Source organism: Trichechus manatus, unplaced genomic scaffold (assembly GCF_000243295.1).
Source record: "Trichechus manatus latirostris isolate Lorelei unplaced genomic scaffold, TriManLat1.0 scaffold00181, whole genome shotgun sequence".
Classification (NCBI taxonomy): Eukaryota; Metazoa; Chordata; class Mammalia; order Sirenia; family Trichechidae; genus Trichechus; species Trichechus manatus.
Genome location: NW_004444117.1, coordinates 4,041,956 through 4,060,144, shown reverse-complemented (window position 1 = coordinate 4,060,144; position 18,189 = coordinate 4,041,956). Strand labels below are relative to the sequence as shown.

General features: G+C 39.2%; 1 protein-coding gene across 1 annotated transcript; it reads right to left on the bottom strand.

Moving 5' to 3' along the window:
* Positions 1-390: 390 nt before the first annotated feature.
* Positions 391-7,639, bottom strand: LOC101341434 (olfactory receptor 2Y1-like). Its single transcript, XM_023741436.1, is given in 2 exon segments — positions 391-2,051; positions 7,459-7,639. Coding segments are annotated over 2 exon segments (1,116 nt in total). The 3' UTR covers positions 391-1,116.
* Between the last annotated feature and the right edge of the window lie 10,550 nt (positions 7,640-18,189).

Below are 18,189 nucleotides of genomic sequence, written 5' to 3'. Positions count from 1 at the left end.
AACCCTATGAACCTCTATTTCATCATGAATAAATAAGGAATATATCAAAACTATCTCACAATATTGCTGCATTAATGACAATTTATGCTAAACAGTTACTAAATATTAAATAAATATTAGTTACCATTTTCGGAATAAATGAACTCAACATGAAAATTATTGAGACTGTAAAAGGTTATTAACAAGGGTACCTGCACTTTGACATGACACTAACATTTAAGTACATGGAATAACATGACAGTGGTGGAATTTCAGGTATCCATTGTCTTCACACTTTGACCTAGAGCTTCCTGAACCTACCACCACTTCCCACCACAGTAATCTCTTTTTCTCACTTTTGTCACTCCCTACTATTCTTTCTTCTCTCCTATATCACTTCCTCCTGGGTTTTTTTCTATTCTTTTCTCTCTTGCACGTAAAATATCTTGTCCATGATACCACTCAGCTTTATGGGATCTTTGGTGGAGCTGATGAGATGCTGATGGTTCCCTTGACTCAATCAGTGCCACTGAAATGATTTTACCTTTTTCTTCAGGTAGGTAAATGACATCCATGTCTCAGACTCTATATGCCCCATATAAGTACCTCTGTTCATGATCTCTTTATTTGCTCCAAGAATCATAAAAGGGTTATGTAAGAAACCTTCAAAATGAGCCCTGAGAGGTGAAGGAATATGGTCAGGGTCACAAGTAATTTGTAGAAGAGCAGGAGTGAATTCTTGTCCTCAGCCTTTGGGTATACTTACATGGCACCAGGTTGGGAATCACTGACCTTAGAAAAGGTGATTTCATTTAGAATTAAGTCTTCTCTCACTCTCAGGCTTGCCTAGAACCCAGACACTCTCCAAAATGGCCACAATACCCACTTCCCAACTTCTTTTCTTTGGAAAGCTGTGATATAGATCAATACTTACTCCCTCCTGCAAAATGATCAAAAACATTGAACTAGAAAGAACCCCAAGAGATCCCCATTTCCAACTGCCAAACAAGGAGGTGCTAAAATCCTGAGGCCTACCAAGGGCTATTTTCTACTCACCAACTGCCCCCCCAGGAACAAGATGGGCTCCATGACCTGAGAGTTATTACAGACAATCTTATTGGTCCTCCTTTCCCCCTCCTATCCTAAGTCTCTGTCTTTGCATAGTGCCTTCCTCAGAGCCCCCTTCACATCCTTGTTCCTTAGGGTATAAATCAGAGGATTGAGCATAGGGGTAATTATAGTATAAAAAAGGGCAACAAGTTTTCCCTCACTTTGAGAATAACTATTTATGGGTTGAAGGTATGTGTAGATGGCTGAACCATAAAAAAGGGAAACCACCAAGAGGTGGGACCCACAAGTCCCAAAAGCCTTTCTGCGTCCAGCAATTGAGTTGATCCTCAGCAATGCCTGAGCAATGTGTACATAGGAGCCTAGGATTAGTACTGCAGGAAGCATCACAATAATGACTCAGGCCACAAACATCTTGACCTCTGTCTCTTGTGTGTCCTCACAAGCCAGCTTCAGGAGCACAGGCATCTCGCAGAAGAAGTGGTTCAGGTGATGGGGGCCACAGAGGGGCATGGCCATCGTAAGGCCTGTCTGAACTGCAGAGTTCATGAAGCCTCCCACCCAGGAGATGACAGTCAGTGTCTGGCAGAGACAGGGGTGCATAATGGCCATGTAGTAGAGTGGTCGACACACAGCAGCATAGCGGTCAAAGGTCATCACCATCAGGAGCACATACTCAGTGGAGGTGAGGGTGAGGAAGACGAAGAGCTGGGCCACACACCCTCCATAGGTGATGGTTCGGTCGTGTCCATGAAGGTTGATCAGAAGCTGGGGCACAGTGCTGGTAGTAAAGCAGAGGTCCAGGAAGGAGAGATGACAGAGGAAAATGTACATGGGTGTTTGCAACCAATGATCCATGCAGGAGAGAGTGATGATGGTGGTATTGCCAAAGAGAGTTAGGGAGTAGAAAATTGAAATAAAGACAAAAAGAGCAAGTTCCAGTTGAGGTCAATCTGAGAAACCCACCAAAATGAAGCCTTCTCTGGAACTAGTGTTGAACCTTCCTGAAATGTAAGGTAAACAAACTGTGGTAAAATAAATTTCTGTGTGTTAAAGCCTTCCACTTATGGTACTTCTATTATAGCAGCACTAGAGAACTAAGATATTTCCCATAGCCTTTCACCTGTCCAAATAGCGGAGGACAAGTTAACGCCTCTTATAATGAACATGGGCCTGTGTGGCACAAACCATTACGTGCTCAGCTACTAACTGAAAGATTGGAGGTTCAAATCCACCCAGGGGCACCTGAGAAGAAGGGCCTAGCAGTCTGCTTCTGAAAGATCACAACCATTGAAAACACTATGGAACACAGTTCTACTCTGAAACTCATGGGGTCCTCATGATTCAGAATTAACTCTACAGCAATTGGTTTGGTTTGGTTTATGAAGAACATGGATTAATACATTATTTTATAGTATTCTCTAAATACTCCTAAGTCATGTTATTTTATTATCTACTTACTATTCAGTTCTGTTCTGTCCAGTCTTCTCCTTTTCTTACTCTTCTTGAGAGTGGAGATCATTCAATTAGAAATAGTGTGACATTTATTTGAACTCTATTCTTGTTGCCTGCTTGTTCCATGAGTTCAGCCATACCCCTTAATACCTTGGATCTGGTGTTTCCTTGTCCTAAAGCAAAGATGATATATTGCCTCACTTTAGGCATTGTGGTAAAAACCAAATGTAATAATATGAAAACTGCTTTTAAAAATCTAAGGTGTGAAAATGTAGCATTTATATTCTATGTTGTTCTCTTTTGCTCTTTTTCTTGATCTATTAGATAGCATATTTCAGTAGATTAGAACCATGGATAATGAGGCTGAGATCTCAACTTTGATGTCTGGGAGCTCATTTGCTTCCTTCTGCTCAACTAGTATGATCAGCTCACCGTTTCTGGAAGCCCTGCTCAAGACCAGCTGCCACTTGTCACAAAGGACTGAAAAGAATGTAGATTCACCCATTTGGGGGGAAAAAATTAGCAGCAAATATCCTTCTTATGATAAGTCATCATGCCTGGAATACACTCTCACTTCTTCTACACCTGATAAATCCATCCTTCAACTCTGCAGGAAGAGTTAGTTTTTCCCTTCTTCTAGCCCATTCCTCTTTTTACAGTTTCTCTCTAGCACCTGTAACACTGCATTAAAATTATTTTTACGTGTCTTTGTCCCTCTCTGAGTTGTGATCACCTCAGTGGTAGGGAACATAGTGAATACAAAAATAAATATTAGTATCTTCCTTTACGGTACACGAAGGTGCTAAATTAATGTTACTTTCTTTCATGGCATGTAACCAAACCCTTTGCTGTCAAGTTGATTACGACTCCTAACAACCCTATAGGACAGAGAGGAATTGGCCCTTTTGGCTTCAGAGGTCCAGCTGGTGGATTCAAACTGCCAATCTTTTGGTTAGCAGCTGAGTTCTTAACCACTGTGCCACCAGGGCACCTCATAGCATATAAAACTTAAACCCCTTGCCATCGAGTCGATTCTGACTCATAGCAAACCTGTAGGACAAAGTAGAACTGCCCCATAGGGTTTCCGAGAAACAGCTAGTGGATTCGAACTGCCAATATTTGGTTAGCAGCCTGGGTAAATGTTAAATAAATTTTGTTGAATAAAAACATTTTACTCTCCCTTCAAAGCTCAAGGAAATTATTTATTCTAAGTAACATACAGATTAATTACGGACACACAGTGACAAACTATGGAAATGGGATATGCATAAAAAGATGCTGTCTTTTAAGATTGATATTTCTTGTAGTAAAAATCTAAAAAGGACTATAAAGAGTGTGTTAGCAAGAAAAGAAAAAAAGAAAACAAGTGATCACCCATAGCCTTCTATATGATCAATTAAAATAATTTTTGGCTTTCTGTTCATTGTCATGGAAAATCTGGCAATGAATATTTATGATGGTTAATGTAATTAGTGTTACTAAATAGTACTCCTGAAAAATCTTGAATTGGCAAATGTTGTGTTATATATATCTTTATATACAAAAACTAAAAATAAATAATTTTTAAACAATAATTTTGGTAAATTAACTCATTTCTTTTTTTTTAAGTTTACGGAACTGGTAGACCATCATCAATGAATCAGTGCTGCATCAATAATTCCAGCAAGGTATTTCAATGCCACTCTTGATGTGCTTGTGAAAAAGATGGATTAAAACGTGAGTTAATAATAGTATAGTGTTAATTCACATGTAGCCTAACCAATATAGCAAAGCTATTTTCTAAATGTCCACCATAGTTAAACACAACGGGCTTGGAGTGCCTACATCAGAGCCCCACAGATCTGCTCAGCCACTGACCAGTTGTGCCACCTATTTAGGAAAATTCACTTCTGTGAGTCTCGGATTACCCAATTGTAAACAGAGATAATATCTTGCTTCCCCGTATTTTGATGAGAATTAAATGATATGATGCATTCTGTAAGCTGCCAAGAATATGCTATACACACTTTGAATACTTGTCTGTCTCCACCACTAATCTATACATTCCATGTAACTGCATCAATTTTTGTTCATCATTGTATCTTCATCTCCCTGTGCAGTGTTTGGTGAATAAAAAGCTCTCAATAAATATCTGAGCTGGAATTATGCCTGGTACACATAAATGTTCCAGAAATATTTGTTTTTTTTTTGTGCAACATGCAAAGAATTACCACATATGCAATATAGCTTCTCGTTTAGTGGCACAAAGTTTTTAATCCAGCCCTGCTCTGTATTTTTATCAAGAATTTTTATAATGAGGTCCTACTTACTTGAAATAGGCAAATATATAGACACCAAAGTTTATTAACGGTTACCAAGAGTAACCAGGTGTGAGGGGAAAAGGGAAAGTCATTACTTAGGGGGCACTGAGTTTCTGTTAATGGTAATGGAATAGTTTGGAAAACCATAGCGGCAATGGTTACCCAACATGATGAACCTACTCAATGTCACTGAATTGTACATGCAAAATTGTTGAACTGGCAAATGTTTTGTTACATATATTTTTACCACAATAAAAAAATAAAAGAATGTTAAAAAAATAATTTTTATAATGCTATAGAGGTGTGCTTAATATACTTGCAATTGAACAAAAGTTTAGTAATATAATTAACATAATAAACGATAAGACCATAATCTGAAAAGATCTTGACATTATTAAACAAAGATCTTTAAACCAATAAGATACGATTGAACAGAGACAATTGAACCTAGCTTCAAAACCTCAACTGCACAAATGTAGAATAGAAGGAGACCTAACTTGACAACCATTCGTTAAAAAGTGGAAAACAGAGATGATCTGGGGGTGTGCTAACCAAAAAACTTAACACAAATCAACAATGCCCACTTGACTGTTGAATTTTACCAAATGCTCGCTCAAACTATATAAAAATACTGGACCTTGGACTCTCTAGTTTGGAAGGAAACCTGAAGATCTTTTCCTATAGTCCCTGCACCATTTGATGAATGGTTCCCCAGTACAGCATCCCAAACCAAGAACTTATGTAATGAAGCCCCTGCTTCACTTCCTCTTCCTTTATTATCCAGTTTTTTGCACCTTTATTTTCTTGTATCTATCAGCTTCCTATTTCCATATTTATGTGTCTTAATTCATTGGTCCATCATGTCAATTATTTTCTTGCTAATATCCTTGACTTATTATCACCCTGCCCCAGGCACCCAATTCTGGAAGAATGCAATTCTCTATAGTTTCCATAAATAAATTGAGGTTAACAAGTTCTGCTGGAAAGAATGATTCAAGTGTCCAATTCAATGTTACTAAAACTTTATATTCTTAATAATGTATCTTTTTTTAGTTGTGGTGCAAATATACATGACAAAACATCTGCCAATTCAAAAATTTTTAAATGTATAATTCAGTGACATTGATTAACAATGTATTTTTAACACCCTCCCTCTCTACTGGCCCTTTCCCAACACACCAGATATGTGAAAAAGCCCCTCCAATTGAAAAATAATGTCCCTTCACACTGTGCCCCTTTCCAGCTACTGCACTGTCTTTCCTCCTCTTCATAGATAAGTTTATTGGAAGAGTTGTCTGTGCTCAATGTTTCAACTTCGTCCCCTCCCACTCACTCTCCAACCTGCTGCTATATGGATTTTGTCCTCACAACTCTTTATAGAAACATCCAGTGGACATTCTTCAGTTCTCATCTTTGTTACAGCATATTATCTGTTGACCATTGCCTCTTTCTACACAAATCTGTTCCTTTCCTGAATTTCTTCCTGCTTCTCTGGTCATTCCTCAGTCTCTTTGGTGTGATCCTGTATCCCTGTGCAGCCCTTACATGTTGGAGTTTCTCCTCAGGGTTCCACCCGAGAACCCCAGAACCTATTACCATTCTACACTCATCCTGTAAAATGCCATCCATTCCAGGGCTTGAATCACAGGTCACTGTGTTGATAACACCCAAATGTATCTCTCCACCAAAATTTCTCTTCTGAACTTTAAACTTCTGTAATCCATCTTCTTTCCAGTCATCTGCACTTGGATGTAATGTAGACATCTCAAACTCAGCAGGTCTAATACTGAACTCATCATCTTCCCCCTACAAAACTGCTTCTCCTCTTGTGTTCCCTATTCCAGGGAAGGCATCACCAAGCTACCCTGTTCACCAAACCAGAAAAGGGGTCATCAGCCTCTATACCTCCTCTATGGATTCAGGTCACAGATTAGATGTTGCTTCCTCTAAGGCAGTGGTTCTCCACTGGGACAATTTCATTTTTCAGAAAACATTTTTTAATGTGTGGAGACGCTTTTGGTTGATACGACTGCAGGAGGTGGGGGAAAAGCTACTAGAATCTAGTGTGTAGATGCCAGGAATGCTGCTAAACATCCTACAATGCACAGGATATTACACAGACACACCAGAACTAAGTGGCCCAAAATAATTATTTCTCTATACCACCCTACAAAAGCTTTTAGAGAGCAAAGCTGTGTTTACTTTGCTCACGGTTGTAGCTTTAGTGCCTAGAATAATGAATAGCACATAAAAGTACTAAATAATTAAGTCCCTCATGCCTGCAGGCGCTCACCTGCACCAGCTCTTTAATCAGTGCATGGAAAGACATGAAGTCTTGAAGCAGTTTCAGTCTTATTCAGAAAGTAAGACGTTGAGGTAGTCCTGCTTCCTTGGGATCTGGTGCCTTTTATCTGAAATCTGGTGTGTCAGGAGAGAGTCTCAATATCCACGTAGCTTTTAGATTAAATTTTTTTCTATTCCTGCTCCATCATATTGAGTTTCTCCTGCCTCACCAAGGCCTGCTCTCTTATGAGATGCCTTCCTTGGGGGGTATGTTCTGATTCCTAATCTCCAGCAATTGGCCAGGGTCCTGGTGAGAATAAGCTGATCTCCCAGAACAACAGCATCCTTATCTGTCTGAAGTGTCACATTAAACCCCTCATGAGACTGATGCCAGTGATTCCCTGTACTCGGCACAGCTTGCCACACTCTCCAGAATTGGCTGCATATCTGTCACTCAGGAACCAGTTACTGCAGTTAGGATACTTTTTCAATTCCTCACGGAGCTTTACTTTCTTCACTCTTCCTACGATCTCAATTGCTGGGTTCTTCCTCATACTCACATACGGTAATCATAAAAAGAAACACTCTTCTTAAATCCCTCCTGAACAGGACACTCACAAACTCCCCGGGAGTCCTTTCCATCTTTCAATAGCAGTTGGAAATGATGCTCACATGGACCCAAAGGTGGGCCTTTTGTATATTCCACACATTATTCCTAGCGCTATACCTCATAACCCAAGTGAGCTTGATCATAAGGCTAGCCCTTCCCTGGTCAAACCGGCTCAGGAACTGGCCAGCATTTAGTTATTATGTGAAGAGTTCCATTGCATGCAGCTGGGCAGGGGTGAGGGGAGGAGGGAGGTCTCATTAGGAGAGGACACTGAATAAACAGAAACCTCCATCCAACGACAACCCTCCAAATATCTGAAGGAAACAATCATGACATGCAATCTTTGCTGAATTTCATATTCCTCCACTGAAGGCAATAGATTCAAAATGTCTGTAATCTTTCACGTTTCCGAGATCTATCATTCCAGTAAAAGAAAAAAAATGAAGTTAGGCTGATATAACTGCTTCCTAATGCACTCATGTTCTAATCTCAACCCTCCAGATGTTCACAAATAATCCTTCTACAATTTCACACTGAAATATATGTATAGTGCCCAACAGTCTGCACTGCTCAGATACAATTTTGAGTATTTTGCAAGCTCTAGGCAGTAGACTTGGATTAAAACCATGAAAAATCCATAGATGCCAGAAAAAAACAAAACTTATAAGGCATCTGAGAACATCTCAAATGAGAAACAGATTTTTTTATTGTGTTTTTTAGATTGGAAATTAGAAAGCTTTAAGACAAACATGATAGCTTTTATATGTGTTTAAAGAGCTGTTATATAGGAAAGGTGGTAAACTTGCTTTGTGCTCCTCCAAAGATCATAATTAGGACGAAGTGATGGAATTTACAGGAGGATGGATGTTGCTCAATATGATGAAAACTTTTTTTAAAAACATACAGCTGTCTAAAAATGGACTTCCTGGAAATGTAGTGATTTTCTCATGACTTGAAAGCTTCATGCTCATTCAGAGGCTGAAAGCTGACCTTTTGAGATGTTGTAAAAATGTTCCTGCATTAACTGGCAGACTGAGTTAAATGTTTTTGAGTATCTGATCCAGCCCTGATCTTTTGTATTTTTCTAATCTTAATTTTTTGAAGAATAAAATGTAACCTCTACCCCTAAGCCCCTTAGCACACACAAATCACAACCTTACTTGCATATTTAAGACTAGTGATTTTCTGCATTTCAAGGATTAATGTTTGTCTGTGTTCTTCTCCGTGTGTGTTTTTGTCTGTGTGTATGTGCATCTGTGGGTCTCTGCATGATCTCTATAAATAATAAACTTTTTGAGATCAGAAAGCATGTGTTAAAAAATGTTTCAGCAGCATGCAATACTACTCCCTTCATGCCAGTCCACTAGTTTAATGATATTGTCTGACTAGAATGGAGCCACATTCAAGTCAGAAAATTTAATCTTCTACTCTGAGCAAAAGAGGGATTCCACAAACTCCTTTATAATCACCTTCATTATTAGAACATCCATCCTTACATATGAATCTAATTTCACTTCCTTATATTACCTGCATGTGTAGTTTTCTTATTAGCTTTTGGAAAATTAAACTATCAAACCTTGGCACCAAAGGATCCTTCTATCCATTCTCCATCACAGTCCCCCTCCTACAGACCCAGTCATTCTCTCATCCTGACCCGACTCCTCTCACATACAATATCCTGCTCCATTCCATGAGTGTTTAGGGTGATGTGAAGACTCTTTTACAAATCTCCAGTAATAATCCATAAACTTTTTCTACTACAAGACCAGAGAAACACAACTAAAGTCCAGTTAGCTTAATTGACATTCAAAGGCTGAATTAACATATCGTTTCTGTTCTGACTCCTCATACAGAACTCTGTTTCTCCAAATGGGATGGATTCTTTCCTATTGTATACTCTTCCAAGAAGTCTTCTTTATCTTCAACAATTCTGGTCATGCCTCTCTCTTTGTCTCCTGGATCTGTTGTATACAGTATACTTCGCATATTAGAGCCATTGGCATCTAGGATTTGAGTTTTGGAAGGGACCTTCAAAATTACTTTAAGCCAACTCTCATACTTGCAATAAAGAAACTGAAAGTCCTATAATTGTTCAGTAATTTCCCCATGTTTATGCAGTTGTAGAGTAAGAGATACAGATAAGAATACTTTTTGACCTGCTGTGTGTAGTTAATGAGACGATGGGTGGGTGAGTGGTGGAGAAAGAAAGACTATCATTGATAAAATGTATTTCTGCATGAATTTAACATCTCTGTGTCCTCTAACAGGGGACCTTACACAATGAAACCCAGGGCTAATTGTCTAATGGAACGTTCCTAGAGTTTTCTGGATTCTGACTGTGAAGCCAAAGGAACTCACCTAGTCTGCACTCGCTCCAATGTTCCAGGAAAGAAAATTACCACACTTACCTCTCACAATTCTACTGGCTTCAGAAGCAATTTGAGACTGGTTGCTTTTAGAAATGCCTGAGGAAAACATGTTCTTCTGTGGTCCTAACTTCATCTGTGGGGTGGAGGGTTCCAATCAGAACTCCTTTCTTAAGAGCTCATGATTACATATGGTTTCCACGCTCAGTAGGGAAGACTGATGATGGAAGAGGCTATACAGGCCTGGCTCACTATTATTTACTCCCCATTGCTAACTGCCACATTGTCTCATGATCTTGTTTCTCCAGTCTCTACAAAAGGTTTAAGATTAACCAATGTTCCTCCTTGGACGGTACAAAACAAGTGATAATGATCTAAGGATGAAAACCAAAAAAAAAACACCCATCTTGTGACAAGAAAAACCAGGATGTCGCCAGATAATCCCCAAAAATGTCACCAGAAAACCCCCAAGAATACCAGTAGAAGATTAGCTCATCTGAGACATGACCACCTCAAGGAGAAACTAACACAAACTTCTAAGACCCATAATCCTGTCCCTATAAAAGCCTTCAGCCGATCTCCAGTGGGGGAGATGAGTTTTTTTTTTTGAGGAATCTATTCCCCTCCGTGTCCTATATATCTATATATGATAAACCTCTTGCTGCTCACCTCACCCCTGTCTCAGAATTGGCTATTGCAGCAGGCGGCTCAAATCTGTGTTATTGCGGTAACAAGACCCATAATTTGGGGGTGTGACCATCTTTCTCATTGTACCCCCATGCACTCCCCTAGCCATCTATGACCAGGATCAAGCTAGAGTATTATCAAACCACCTCCTGACCCAGGACTGAGCCCAGGTTCTACCTAGGGGCATTGCCAATGTCTCTTTTAGAGCACTGGACAGAGAATTGTTCACCAGGTGACGCCTGCAGACCGCTGGGTCCCAATGTGACAATTATAATCTGAGTGGCACCAAGATCTGCCTTGCAAGCCTCAATTCTCTCTACTCCGCTTACCCAAAGCATCTCCCCATCCAAACTGATCTATGCAGTGTAGTCAGAGTACACCTTTTTACTTGGCCCATGCTACTCCTCAGCCTGGAATTTCTCCTACTTCCTCTATTTTGATCCAAATCTTATCCACCATTCAAAAATCACACCAGTTCCAATGTCTCACTTGAAGCTTACGACTTCAAACATCGTCATACACTTCAAATATCTTCCTTCTCTGAACTCATGTACTGCTCATATATTCTCATTTATGTGTATCATTAATTCAACTAATTAATAATGTCCTTGATGATAAGTTTGATATTTTTATTTCTGTCTCTATCATAATATTTAATGTATTAATATTTCTTATTTCTTTATACCCTGTTTTAACCCACAAAGAATTTAAAAAGAAGATTTTTCATTTATAAATTTATTGAAATTTATATGAAGCAATGAACGGTGTTCTAGACATCATGGAAAATAAATAATTCAACAACTGAAATTATTTTCACCCATTAAGGTATGATAATATAATGTAGCAAAAAATACCTCTTCCATTTACTAGCTTTGTGAACTTGAAAAGCTTTCTTGACATGCTTGAGCCTCAGTTTCTCTATCAGTAAGGTGAGGAAAATACGACCTCTCTTGAGGCACTGTTTTGTGCACTAACCACACAATGTATGTAAAGTGCCTGGCATATGGTAGACATTCATTCAATGGAAGCTAGAATTACTGTAATATACACTTTACATTTCCCCAAAAAGAAAACTTGTACCCTTTTGAAATCACTCCCTAGTCCCACCCTCCACCCCAGGCAAGCACTAATGTACTTTCTGTCTCTATAGATCTGCCTTTTCTGGACGTTTCACATAAACTGACTCTTACGGTATGTAATGTTATGTCTAGCTTCTTTTTCTTAGCATAATGTTTTCAGGTTATGTCGATGTTACAGCATGGATAGAACTTTATTTCTTTTCAATGGCTAAATAATATTCCATTGTATGTTTATGTACCACATTTTGTTTACCCATTCATATGTTGATGGACTCTTAGGTTGTTTCTACCTTTTGGCTATTGTGAATAATGCTGCTCTCAACAATTTTGTGTATGTTTTTGTGTGCATATGTTAATTGTTAATTTGCAAGGAAAATCACATAAAGTACATTCATCGAAATAAAGATGCTAATCATATGCCTAAACAACCTGGAAACTGAAGTCATTTTAACTCTGTAGTAGAGATTTAAAAAAAAGAAAGAAAGAAGGTAGAGAGGGAGGGAGAAAGAGAGGAAGGCAGGAAGGCAGAAAGGGAGGAAGGGAGGAAGGAAGAAAACAGAAAAATCTTCCTTGGTATTCAGAAGTCACATACTGGCAGCCATCTGAAAAGGAGTTTGACCTACATAGCATTCAGTTTTTCAGTGGAGTTTTTGCCAATATTTAAAACTCAGTTTCACATGAAAACTTGGATTTTCATCGTTTTCTTTATTGAAAATGCATTGGTATTGAGAACGGTGATTAAATGGAACTCATAGATTATAACAAATCAAATTCATCTTTGTGTGTCACTATCCCTCTAAACTGGATCAATGGAAATGGTTCTTTCCCTTGCCTGGAATGAAACTTAAACAGGTCGCACAACTTTTTTCCGACAATTTAGATAACAGAAAATCCTGTGGTCACTTAAAGGTCCTGGACACAGCTTCAGTTTAGTAATTAGACTTTCCAAACCCATATAATAGCCAGTGCTTGTCATTTCATTCAAAAGTAACTTTTTCCCTCCTCCCTCAGATAGACCCTTTTGCAAACGGGATCCCTGCCTCTTGAAAAAGGGAGAGGGCTTCCTTCTCTTCATTACCACCTCATCTTTTCCCTCCCCTCCCAGCTGTTGCCTCTGACTCCTCCTGGGTGGGAGGAGGGTTGGGAGGAGAGGTAAGGGAAGCAAGAAAGTCCTTTCCTGACAGGTACTGGTGTCTGATTAAACCTGACTCTTTTTCTCATGGGGTGCTTTCAAGAGTGCCTTAGATATTGCTAAACCACCCTTGATCTGCACCCACAGTTCCTTTGACACAGAAAATTCCTCTATTACAGTGTCCTCCCTCCTCAGTCCTTAGAAATCTGCCAGTCCACTCCAGATTGTCCTCTACAGGGGCCTGTTTTCACCCTTCTAGGACAGACCCTAAGAAAACCCTTACTCCTGCTCTCTCAAATACAGTGATTTTCTGGTGCCTGGGAAATACCCATACACATTGTCTGGACAAAGCCTTGGATTTCAAGCTTATCATAAGGTAGAAGCAACTTTCCTTTGCTCCCCCTATCTGGCTTGTCTTCTAACTTTAACTGTAGGCACAGGCTCAAATTCTGAAGGTGGTTCCATTGATGCCTTTCTCTCCTCTTTGGAAAAATGAGACTCTCAGCACAAATATCTAAAAAAGAATTCTATTTACAAGTCCTCTCTAGGTCTCTATTCTCCAATCCTTTATAAGACTGGGATGGGTGAGGGGGTTCAAGAGTTACCTACTTTGAAGTTCTTTAGAGTGGACAGTTTGGAATGTTGTCCTCCTGCCTCAACTACAACTTCCCAAAGCAGGTACAGCATATACAACTTTGTTCATGATGAAATGCAATTTCAAAAAATTCTAAGATTTATCCAAAGCTTCCAGAAAGTGAGTGAATAGCCAGGACTCTGGCTAAAGTTATCTAATCACTCTAATCGCTGTGATCCCTCTCCTGAGAGAATAAACAATATTAAACAATCATAGCCTCCAAGAAGTGAAGGGACTCTTGACATGGCTTCCTTCAACTGGGTTATGTCTTAGTCATCCAGTATGGATATCTAACACCACACACAAGATCCATGTCTACCAGTCAAATTCCACTGGAGTCTCCTTTTCCTAACAACGAAGAAATCGCTAGGCCTGCGACACTTAGCATCTCTCCTTCCCCACCCTGACAAGTGTATGGGGAGCTCAGAGACGTCTGGACGGTAGAGCTGATTCCTCAGGGCAGCAACACACCTAAGTGGAGAACTCGCTCTCACTGTTACTCACAGGACATCCCAACACTCTAATTGTGTTTGTTAAGGCTACAAATATGACCTAAAAGAATGCATAAAAAGCAAATCTCAATGGAACTGCCAGTGTCGAAAGAGTAGCATAATGAATGGACCAAAGAAAGAGGAAATTAGCAAATCTGGATAAGAGAGTTCTATGTGAAAAAGGGAAGATGTTGGTACAAATGAAACAAGCTTCAGTAACAGAAAACCTCACAAATTTCAGGGGCTTAACCTAATAAAATTTTGTTTCTCACTCTGATTTCAGTCCAATGTTGGTCAGTTGGAGGCTTTCTTCTGTTCTCTCACTCGTGACCCAGACTCCTTCCTTCTTGTGGCTTCACTTATCCACAGGTCCTCTTTAATCTGTGGAGGGATGGAAAGGAGAGCAAGGACCACTCCTGTGTGGATTGATAAACCAGGTCTGGAAGTAGCTCACATCACTTTTGTCCACATTCTTTCAGACTGAACTCAGTCATGTGGTCACATGCAATTGCCACAGGCTGAGAAATGTAGTCTGACTGTGCCATGATAGGGGAGCACAGGTATTGGGGAACATTAAAAAAAAAAAATTAAGAAAGAATAGTCAAACACTATGAAAACCTGGAAAGTGAGAAAACTGGAATGTGAGTACAATTCTTTCGGTGCCACACACTTTCAGAAGGATTTACCAATAGGGTTGGTTTGAGAAGGCACAAAGGCAAGGAAACACAAAACCAAAGTATACTGTATCATATCCATGTGGAGTGTTTCCACTCCTCTGAGTAGGGATGGTGTACCAGCCAGGTTCCCAGCAGTAAGTACACACGAGAATGAGGCAATTCTGGGGAGTTTAAAGAAGAGACTATTTACAAGGTGTGAGAAGGATGAGGAAAACCACCAACGGTGATGGCTTTCCCTTGATGGGGGGTGGGGGGAGGCAGGTAATGAAGGGACAAGGGGAGGGAGCAGTTACCAGAACCTGAAGACAGCTGTAGAAGAGGTATGCCTGACAGGAGACGAGGCTTTTTGTAGAGGGACACAGAAAGTTTGCAGTGACTGCACAAGGAGGGATCTAGGGAATGCCTTGACCTCTTTCTCATCCCACCCTTCAGTCACTCCCTGGCCTTCCCATTGACTGAAACAAACTGGAAGCCAGAGAGCAAGGGAGCCCATTGAAACAGCCCATACAGGTCAGCCTCATATGGCACAGAACAGGGTAGAGAAGAGAAGAGAGTAGCTCTGGAGGGGCAGAAAGATGGGTTTGGATAACTATTGGATGGAGACAGAAAATCAATAAGTTGGTTACCCTCCCTTTTACCCAGAGGTCATTCAACCCATGGACTATGGGCCTCCCAAATAACTTCAGCTTATTTATTTGCAGTTACAGACAGATTTCTTAAAATTCTATTGGTTATCAAACTTTGAGACGTAAGAAGAGAAAACAAGAATGTCCATGAATTGAGAATTTCAATAACTACTTTTTATATTTTACCTAGAAATAGCCAAAGCCAGGGTCACAGTATGTATAAACTTGTATATTGAGTATATTTGGTGTAGAATGTTTAATAAGTAAAAAGAATATCATGCATATCATCAAAACTGTGATGGTAATGCTACATGTCAACTTAGCTAGTCTATGATTCCCAGTATTGTGCAATTATCCTCCATTTTGCGGTATTGTATAATTATCCTGCATTTTATGTGTTGTAAATCCTAAATGTCTATATGCTAATAAGGCAGGATTAGTGTGGAGTGTATCTTGAATCACACTTTACTCAAGTCACGCCCTTACTCAAGTCACTGCCTTACTCAAGTATCTGATATAAGGGGAGTTTCCTTGAGGGTGTGGCCTACATCCAATATACATGAATGCTCTGGCAAAATTCTTTCTCATTCTGAATACTGCATCTGACGCTTCATCATCTGACCTACAGTTCTTGAGACTTAGGCCACCATCCTGCCTCTGACCTGTTGATTCTGGGATTTGCCAGCTTCTGCAGCACTGTGAGCCAGCAGCCTGTTTTCTGACCTGTCAATTTGGGTTCATCAGCAGCTGCAATCATGTGAATCAAGAAAAACCTCCAGCCAGACACCTGACCCACAGTTTGGAATTTGCCAGCATCCACAACTGTGTGAGCTGTTTCCTTGAGATAAATCTCTCTCTCTCTCTCTCTCTATATATATATATATATATATATACGCATACTTCACTGGTTTTGCTTCTATAGAGAACCCAGCCTAAGACAGTAATCCAGTAATGAGGATAGTAGCCTAGTCAATCATCCTGGTTTTCATACACAATTTTTAAGTGAATTATTTTTATTGTTTTTCTTTTCAGGAAGTTACTGGAGAGAGCTCCACCAAAACAACAAAATAAAACAAGAAAGAAGACTTGAAAGAAAGGAGAGAGGTAAAGGGAATGCTAAGGATGATGGTGTGCATAAATCTTAGTATCATAGCTATACAATTGACACACAGGGCAAATAATCCAGACTAAAGCAAGTCAAAAAGCTCTAGAACAGTTTCTCCAAAATAAATGATTTGCAGAATACCTAATATGAATGACTGTATTCTGAGGAAATTCAGACATTTAACAGAGAATTTGAGGCTGATTTACTGGTGAGTAGTTGTAGTGGGTTGAATAATGTCTCCTAAAAATTCATGTCCACCCCTAACCTCTGAAAGTTACCTTATGTGGAAATAGGGTCTTTGCAGATGTAATAGGTTAATTTTGAATTACAGTGGGTCCTAAATCCAATAACTGATGCCTTTGTAAGAAGAGGAGAGGACACAGAGACACACAGAGAAGAAGGTGATGTGAAAATAGAGGAAGAGAGTGGAGTGATGCTGCCCCACTTCAATGAATAACAGGACCACCAGAAGCTGGAGAGGCAAGGAAAGACCTTCCTCTAGAGCCTTCAAGAGAGCATGCCCCTGCCAACACTTTGATTTTAGATCTGTGACCTCTAGAACTGTGAAAAAACAAATTACATTTATTTTAAGTCACCCAGACTCAAACTAAAACCAAACCCATTGTCGTCGAGTCAATTCCAACTCAGAAGTCTTCAATAAAGATATTTTTATATGAAGTTTTTCTCATCTGCTGTTTCTTTTTCCAAATGTTTAGAGGTGGTGCTAATGAAAACAAAGTGGAAAAATTAAATGCCTTCTTAATCCAATTACATTCACACTGGGAAAAGAATACTTCTGACACTAGTTTCCTGATCACAAAGTATGCCCTCAACTGTGACCTACCATATCAGAAGAAACCTCCTCCAAAAAAAAAAAAAAAACAGACTCATTGCCATTGAGTTGATTCTGGTTGATAGTGACCTTACAGTACAGAGTAGAACTTCCCCGTAGGGTTTCCAAGGAGCTGCTGGTGGATTTGAACTGCCTACCTTTAGGATAGTGGCCATAGCTCTATGTAGCTCTTAACTACTGCACCACCAGGACTCCTCATTAATATGATACAAGGTTGAATTCAAGCTCAAAACCATTAAATAAGACAAAGAAAGATAATTTATAATACTAGAATATGGCATGACTGCAATAAAATTCCTACAGGATTTTATTTTGGAGTTGGATAAGCTCATTCTAAATTTCAAATTAAAAGCTAAATTTTTTTTAAGAGTAATAAGAGGCTACTATTCCTTCCAAATAGTACTTGACAAATTCTAAAAACTAAAAATTTTAAACAATGTAATATAGATGCTTGAATAGATAGATTTCTGGAACAGAAAAGAAAGTTCATAAATAAATCTAAACACGTGGGAATTTAGTATTTGATAATGGTGCAAAACAAATTAGTAGGGGGAAAGATGAATCATTCAATAGATGTCCTGGAATACCTAGTTAACAGTTAGAAAAAAGATAAATTTGGAAACATAGCTCACTCCTTATACCAGGATTCATTCAAAATGGATCGAGGATTTAAATATAAAAAAGAAACTAGAAGAGAACTAGAAGAAGCCTTGGTGTAATTCCTTACTGATCTTGTAAGGAAGATGACCTTTTGAACATTAACAAAAAATCAAAAAGCATAGTAAAGATTCATAGATAAGATTTACGTTTCATAAACCTTCAAAACAAAGTCAAAAGAAAAATT